Source organism: Otolemur garnettii, unplaced genomic scaffold (assembly GCF_000181295.1).
Source record: "Otolemur garnettii isolate 467f Iridium unplaced genomic scaffold, OtoGar3 scaffold00223, whole genome shotgun sequence".
Lineage (NCBI taxonomy): Eukaryota > Metazoa > Chordata > Mammalia > Primates > Galagidae > Otolemur > Otolemur garnettii.
In genome coordinates, this window is record NW_003852618.1 from 144085 (window position 1) to 152563 (window position 8479).

At 38.8% G+C, this 8479-nt stretch overlaps 1 protein-coding gene across 1 annotated transcript; it reads right to left on the reverse strand.

Moving 5' to 3' along the window:
- Positions 1-2286: 2286 nt before the first annotated feature.
- Positions 2287-4760, reverse strand: LOC100946051 (olfactory receptor 12D2). The gene is made up of 2 exons (XM_012812762.2): positions 4748-4760; positions 2287-3230 (listed from the first exon to the last, which is right to left on the reverse strand). The coding sequence occupies exons 1-2, from the start codon at positions 4758-4760 to the stop codon at positions 2287-2289; spliced, it is 957 nt and encodes a 318-aa protein (XP_012668216.2).
- Positions 4761-8479: the final 3719 nt, after the last annotated feature.

Genomic DNA, 8479 nt, shown 5'->3' on the forward strand with positions numbered 1-8479 from the left:
GCCCGAAAGTCTGCTTGTGGAGGAGGGGACATCTAAGATTTACAATCTAGCTGTCAGGTATAGGTTTCACTCTTCTCTTCCACTCCCTGCTCTGCAGTGTCCCTCTGGCATTTGCCACCAAGCAGAAGTTCAAATTACCTGAGCTTTTCATGATGACACTGAATGCTGGGAACTTCTTCCCTGTCCAGAATCCCACTCTTGGCTGAAAGCATGACTTTCCCATGGGGGAAGGGTTCTCCACTAGTGTGCTGTGGCTGGAACCCACACTACACTCCCTATTCAGTTCTGTCTATGAAAACTCCATTATCTCCCAATATTAGTTCACACATTTCCCCTTAATAACCCTTTGGCAACATGATCAAGTCCTTGGGGAATAGGATCTGCCTTTGGGACTGTCCTCTGACCCCTGAAGATCAATTTTTGACTGTGCCAGGGAGAAGCGTGCTGGTTCCAAGTTGCCTATGGGGTACGCAAGAAGGTTTGATGTCCGACTGCTTATGGGAGTGCTCTGCTCTGATAAGGATGGCCAGTGAGCAGGTAGCTCATATTCTGAGCATCCCTTAGTCTGCTGCATATCTTTAAGAGAAAAGGTTTGAGTTCTACTCTCTGTTGAAGCCTCAGTATGGTGGATGAGGAGGAAGCTGCTCCTGAGAGCCCTGGCTCAATTGTTTCTCTTAGTAACTACAGGCAGAAGTGGGGCAGGGGTGTGAAGAATGAATGGAGGAAAGCTGGCACTCTGGTTGTCTCTGTCCTTCTCTCCAGAAGGCAGCTTGCTTGGAATGTCTAGGCTCTGTGGTCATGCAGATTTCCCATGACCCACTGGTCCCTGCAGCTCTTGCAATCTCAGTTGGAATGGGGGAATGTTTGTGTGGGAATGAGACAAAAACTGAGGGCTGAAGCCCCCAAGGGAGGACAAAGAGACATGGTGGACAGAGAAACAATACAGTGCCTGCTGTCTTGGCTAAGGTCTGTGGTTATGTGAAGCAATTCCAAAGTGGCTGGCAACCTGGTGCTTTGTCCCCAAGAAATTCCCAGTTCACTGGCAGCATCAGCTTCTCAGCTTGTGAGGATAGAAAGGTTCTGCAGCAGTTCAGGAGCCTGTTGACTGCCAGAGATGTAGGGGAGGGAGAAAAAAAAACACCCCACATGCTCCTTTCACTGGACTCCAAGCCTCTTGATCTCTGCCAATATCTTGCTCCTTATTGTTTGCTTTGCAACTTCTTCCTGTGGAATGTCTGGTAGGTTCTGGAACTTTTCGCTTGGAGCAGATTGGCAAGCACCACCAGAGAGGTCCAGAGAGCAGGTTATTTATGTTTTTTTTTTTTTTTTTCATCTAAAAATTTTTCTTTTGAGAAAAATTGGCAGCTGATGTCTTTGTCCTGTAATTTGTTTTAATTAATTATTGTCCTGTAATTTGTTTTAATTAATTATTTGCCTCTCTGTGTGAAGAACAAAAAATTAGGACATATCTCTTAACAATTCTTCTTAACTTATATGCCAGTTAGCATTACAGTCCCCGATTCCCCGGTTGCAAACTGGTACAGTCTGTGTCCTTTTAGGGACTGAATTGCAGATGTCTGCCTCCCCTCCCTGTCCATGACAAAATTCTCTTCCATGAAACTTAGGAACTGGCCATATATCAGGAGGCAAATAGCAGGCATGTGATCAAGCTCCCCATTTTTCACTCACATCATCACCTGAGTACAGCCTCTCCCCCACCCCCTTTAGTCCTGGAAAAATTGTCTTCCATGAAACTAATCCCTGGTGCCAAAAAGGTTAGAGACTGTTGAGTTAGCATATACTTTTTAAATTCAGTAACCATGGCTTCAAATTAAAATCCTGAAAATATAGACACATAATCATTTTGTTGACCATGCTATAATGTGTTAGGTTAGAGAGACCATATAATATTAAATAAATAGACTTATTGTCCATCTACTCAGTACTTGGGTAATATGGGCATACTTGTATACTCAGTTTCATACAAGAACACATAAGAAAATATAACAAATTGATTTTATGAACTGATACCCCCAAAACAAATTTAGCATTTGTGCCCTATTGGGATGTTATCCCATTTCAAATTTCCCTTGTATAACCTTGGAAAACATTGTTAAAAACAACTAGACTATATTGTCACATATATTTTTGCTTTATTCAGTTTGCTTTATTCATATATTTTGCTTTATTTTTGCTTTTTTATATATTTCTAAACAATTTGAGAAGTAATATAGTTATATATCTTAATTTTCTCATTGCCTGGTTGTTTATCTCCCAGAAGAGTTCTTAGATTTCTTCAAGCTGGAACCTTGTTCTGATCACCCTACCCAAAGCCCCCTTCACTTCCTTGTTCCTCAAAGTATAGATCAGTGGGTTAAGCACAGGAGTGACCACACTGTACATGATGGCAATGATCCAATCCTTGTCCATTGAGCTCCCTGAGGCAGGGAAAATATAGATGAAGAGAACAGGTGCATAGAAAAGCATAACTACCATGAAGTGGGAGGCACAAGTGGACAATGCTTTGTGAAGCATACTGCAAGAGTGGGTTTTGAAGAAGAGATAGGTGATGATGTAGAAATAGGAGAGAAGTGTCAGAAAGAAGGAACTAATGGCAATGGTCCCTGTGACAGTATTGAGCAGCCACTGATTGAGCTCTGTGTTTCCACAGGCAAGCTCCAGCAATGGTTTAACATCACAGAAGAAATGATGGATATGGTTGGAACCACAGAAGTTCAAGCGAGAGGTCATTATGGAGTGTAGCAGGGCATGGAAAAAACCAATGATCCAGATTGTGGTAGCCATCTGCGTACAGAACTGAGGCCTCATGACGGCAGTATAATGAAGTGGTTTGCATATAGCCATAAAACGATCAAATGCCATCACAGCCAATAGCATGGCCTCGGTGCTGCCCAAAAAATGGAAGAAATGAAGTTGGCTGATGCATCCCGAAAAGGAAATTGTTTTATGTGTAGAAAGGAAGTTTTTCAGCATCTTTGGCAGTGTCACCGTGGAGTAGAAGATATCTAGACATGACAGGTTTCCCAGGAAGAAATACATGGGTGAATGCAGTCTTGGGTCAGAGATGACAATCATCAGGATGGCTCCATTGCCTGACACGTTGAGGAAGTAGATGGTGAGGAAAACCCCAAAGAGAAAAGGCTGCAGTTCTTGGATGTCTGTCATTCCCAGGAGGAGAAACTCAGTGACTAAAGTTTGATTCAGCCTCACTTCAAAGAAGAGACAAAATAATATATATAGTGCTATCTTTAATTAGAATCAGAGTCCTTCCACGTCAGGATTTTCTCACTAAGGCAAAAATATTTTGAGATATTTACATAATCCCAACTACAGAAGTTTTATAATAGTTTGGCTGTTAGACTAAGGTGACCAGATGTTCTGCTTTTGGTGGGACAGTCCTGATTTTTAACAATTTGTCCCATGTCCTGCAGCGTTTTTAAAAAGTTCTGATTTTTTGAAAGAATGCATGACAAGCTAGGGAACAGCAGGAGAATGGGAAGGGAATATTTTCAGCTGCTGAAAAGGTTAATGTAACTCCATTTGGGAATGAAGAGGTTAATGTATCTTCATTTGGAAATGAAAAGGCTAATGTAAACTCCCTACTCCCCTCCTGGGCAAGGTATCAGAAGGAGGCTGGCTCCCTCCCTTGCTTCTAGGCAAGGATAATTAGCTCAGAAGAAGCCAAACTGTCTGGAACAAACAAGTAGCCTCCCCTCTCTAGAGTAAGGTGATCAGACTTCCCGCTTTTGGCGGGACAGTCCTGATTTTTAATAATTTGTCCTGCGTCCTGCAGCATTTTTAAAAAGCCCCGGTTTTTGGAAAGAATGCATGACAAGCTAGGGAACATGGGAGAACAGCAAGGGAATATATGGTTTTCAGCTGCCATGTGGTTATTTTGCCAGGATATGCGTTTTATATTATTTTTGTTAATTTTATAATGTTAAACTTTAATAATAACAAATAATTGTTGAGAACTGATTATTGAGAACTGCCTATCAAAGTTTGCATTGTTGTCAGGCCCTGCCCCCAGGCCCTCCCCCACCCCCCCCAATGGTGTCATGCTTTACCAATGTTAAAATCAGGTCACCTTATGTTAGACTGTTAAATATTAAGTATATTATGTCTGTTATGGACTCTGATTCAACTATTTTTAAATTAAGTTTGTCATTAATATTTTTATTTCTTCCAGGGATTTAGAGCATATTTTCAGTCCACAATCTTCTCTGCCTAAAGACATGCACATTCTGAAACAAGTTTCCTTTAATATACCCAAGTCAGCTCTGATAGGGTATAACTTTTTAATATGCCACCATGACAATATCTCTTCATCTAGTAAGAAATCCTCTATAGGATTTTAATTTAAGAAAAATAGCAATAATGAACTCATTATAAGCATAAAAATCTTTTTAAAAAATAGTAATTGCATTTCCTCCTCTTATTTTATAAAGTATAAATGGGACTAGATGTTCTCTTACTGATTGCTTCCTGATCCACATTTCTAGAAACACTGTGGTGCCCTGTTGGGGTAGGAAACATAACCACATTAGTTACATATTATCATAATTTAAGGTATATCTAAAATGTTACTACTATATCTGGTGATGGTCTTAGTTTCATCTTATAATCAGAGTCTTTATATTCTTTTCAAAATGGGATCCAAAATTACTTCTTTTATGACAAATATTATTGCAATTTTATCCCCCAGTTGACATAATGCTTTTTTTACTTTCCAGATCCATGAATCCATTGATAAGAAAAGTTCCCTTCTTTCACCAGCACTAACCTATCCTTAAAGTATTTATGGCTTCATTTTTATTGAAATCTTGTCTTCTCTTATAATTTTCTTAAGTCTTGTTTTTATTTTCCCTGAAATAAACTCACTCTTCAGATATTTAGAAATATTGTACCTTCAGTGAAATTCACCCTCTTCTCTTCTATATCCACTAATGTGACACTGGCTGTTATATTGTCTTTCAAAGAAAGACTTCTTATCAGCTCTCTCCAAAGTTTCCACAAGTTTCCAGCTCTTTCCATTTGAAAAATGTGTTTTCTCTATTTGGCTACCTTTTCTTCCCATGAAATAATATTTCCCATGTTTTAATCTATAGAAATGTATTTAAAGTTTCATTTACAGCATTGGAACAATATACATTTTCAGTTGATGTTCAAACTTTTGAAAAATTACAAATAAATTATTTGTAATCAGGGTTAATGTTTGATTAAGTTTGTACCATTTACTGAAAGGCAGAAAACCTTTGAATTCACCCCCTACCCATTATTTACAAAGTAGCTGACATTATCTCCATTTGATAAACTGATAAAAGCAGACATAACTTTGTGAAGTATAACCCTATTTTCTCCTTTCATGTAAATGTCTTATGAATTATATCTTGAATATTGAGAGAGAAGAAGCAAGAATGTTTGGGAAACTTATAGGAGTAGGAAAACAATGAGAACTGTAAGAATATAGATGATGACATTGAGGTGCTTTTTTTAAAAAAAAGGTTTTGAGAAATCACTGGAGGAACAAGAAAATAATTAGATTGTGACTAGAGTAAAAAAAAAAAATTAATGAGCTAGGGAACAGTTCTGGAGATCCCTTGGGAGTTTTGGCTCTATAGCTGGCAAATATTTTGAAAAATTATCTAATCTTTGCTACACTTCCATAAATCATTTCCATAAAGGATAGCCATCAGATAATTAAAAATAGTTTTCTTTGATGGCCTTGTATATTTTGTGTATTTAAAAAATTACTATTTCTGTTTAAAATACAAATAATATGCCAAATATGATTTTTGGTTTTCTGACACAGAAAAAAGTTATATCAAAAGCCCATATGGGAAAATATGTTCTGTTAACTTTGAAGATAGTTAGCAAACTAAACTGTAGTAAATGATTTTCTTCACTGCAATTTCAATATTTAGAGATTACAGATGTGTTTTGAAGAGTGTCAAAATTGACACTAAGATATTGTCTAATTGACAATAAGATATGAGAATAAAAATATAACAGGTAAAGCGGCTTCAAATTCCATAAACACAATGAGCAGACCATCATGAGATAGGAAGTAAGCTTTGAATTTGGGGCATTTAACTTTAATATTGGTATATAGATAGATCATGCATTAACATGTTGAAAACAAGCACAGCTACTCAGCCTGTGTCCTATTTCATCCTCTTACCTGATTGAGTGTTCTGATCCACAGGATAGAAAGCTTTCCAAGTTCACATTTCCAGTGATTATAAAAGCTGAAAAATTCTTGAAGTGATGGTTCATGTTGAGATTGCAGCATAAACTCTTTATCCTCACAAATCTCTTCCTCCCCTTTTGAAATTCTGCTGAGCTTTTAATGATCCACAGATCCTGGACACAAATTCCAAAGAGAGAATGTCCCTTGGTGCTGAGAAAGATAACTGTAAAAATAAACAGCTACCGTTCTACATCTGCCATATAAGGGAGTAGCTTCAGGGAATTTCCATGTGGAGTTGCAGTTTTTCATTGCTTTTTCTTTTTTCTTAAATTAAATTATAACTGTGTACATTGATGCATTTATGGGGTTCAGTGTACTGATTTGATATATAATGTGAAATGCTTACATTAAACTGATTAACACATCTATCACAATTATATATATATTTTTAATTGAACCCTTAATATTATCTTTTTTTTTTATTTTTGGGGATTCATTGAGGGTACAAAGAATCAGGTTACATTGATTGCATTTGTTAGGTAAAGTTCCTCTTATAATTGTGTCCTGCTCCAAAAAGGTGTGTCACACACCGTCACTCACCCCCACCCCCTCCCTCCTTCCCTCTCTCTGCACTCCCCTTCTCCTCCCCCCCACTGTGTACTAGGCCATCAACTATCTTCATATTAGAATTGAATACATAGGATTCTTATAGGATAAATCATATGTGTGATCTCACAAATAACCCTCCCTCCACCCATCCTCCCCCCTCCCCTCCCCTCCCTCACCCCTTTCCCCATATTCTTGGGCTATAATTGGGTTATAGCTTTCCTATGAAAGCTATAAATTAGTTTCACAGTAGGGCTGAGTACATTGGATATTTTTTTTTCCATTCTTGAGATAATTTGCTAAGAAGAATATTTATTTTTTCTTCTGGGTAGATGCCTAGTAATGGATTGCAGGATAAATGGGAGGTCTAATTTGAGTTCTATGTGGATTCTCCATATTTTCTTCCTTGAGATATCTCCTAATCCCAGTGAGAATAGCCCATGTTACAAAGTCTCAAAGCTGTAGATGCTGGCATCGATGTGGAGAGAAGGGAACACTTTTACACTGCTGGTGGGACTACAAACTAATACAACCTTTAGGGATATTTTTTTTTCTAATTTTTAATGCTTTTACTAATTTGTTCTCATCTGGAACAGCTATTGCTTATTAATCTATTTGTTTAGATAGATCTTCCCTCCTCCTCTCCCATACTGGTGTGTTTGTAGCATATGTGGGTACAAACCCTTGTTTAGGAGTGCTTTGATAGCAATCTAAGTTCCAGATAAATGTCTTGGTTTTGGACATCCTTAGTGTAATGGTTTCCTCAGTTGCTAATTGTGTGTATGCTGTAGCAGTGGTGATCTTTCTCTGTGGGCAGATTCCTTGTCTCTCTTTGATGGGAGAGGATGAAGTCCTTTGAAATCCTTTCTATTTCCTCAGCCCTGTGGTCTTTGTAGCAGTGAGAATTTTAATGACACATGTGGTCTAAACTTTGGAAAAGTATGTGGCACTTGTGAGAACCAATCTCACCCTGTAATATTGGGACAATAATTTTTGTAAAAGGCTATGTAAATTGAGCTCCCTATTAGAAGATGATATTTGCCATAAGTACCAAAACCCCCCCTCAAACCAAAAAAACAAACCCCCCCCAAACGCTGCAGTGTTGTGTTTGTGACCAACTCTAGTTCCTTGAGGGTAGCACTTGAATTCCCCAGGTCATGGATTGGGCCCTGAAAATTCCAAATGAATCCCTATTCTCTGCCACAATGGAGGCAGGTAGAGGAGTGAGGCTGGGTTGGGTAGGTTTTCCCTCAGGCACCACAAACAGTGGTAAAATAACTGCTTCAGAAAGGTTCCAAGATCTGCTCCCAGCTTTTGGGAAAAGCTGCTAGGGAAGAGCTAAAGTGGCCCCATCCTGTCAGAAAGTCTGCTTGTATAGAGACATTTGAGATTCACAGTGTGGCTGTCTAGCTGTCACTCTTTCCCCTTACTTGTGTGTCTGATCTGCCAGTATATGTCTCTGTAAAATGTCAGCAGGTAGGAATCTCCCAAATTTGGCACATTGGGCTTACTACAAATCCACAGAGGAAGATGCATAAGCCCCCTTCTGTGGGGTATGTGCCCACTGTAGAGAGGGAGCTGCTTGCCAAATTCTTGGCAAAAACGGCTTTCTTAGTTGAAATGGGTGGGGGAGAGACCACTGTTTCTGGCCCGTCTAAGCAA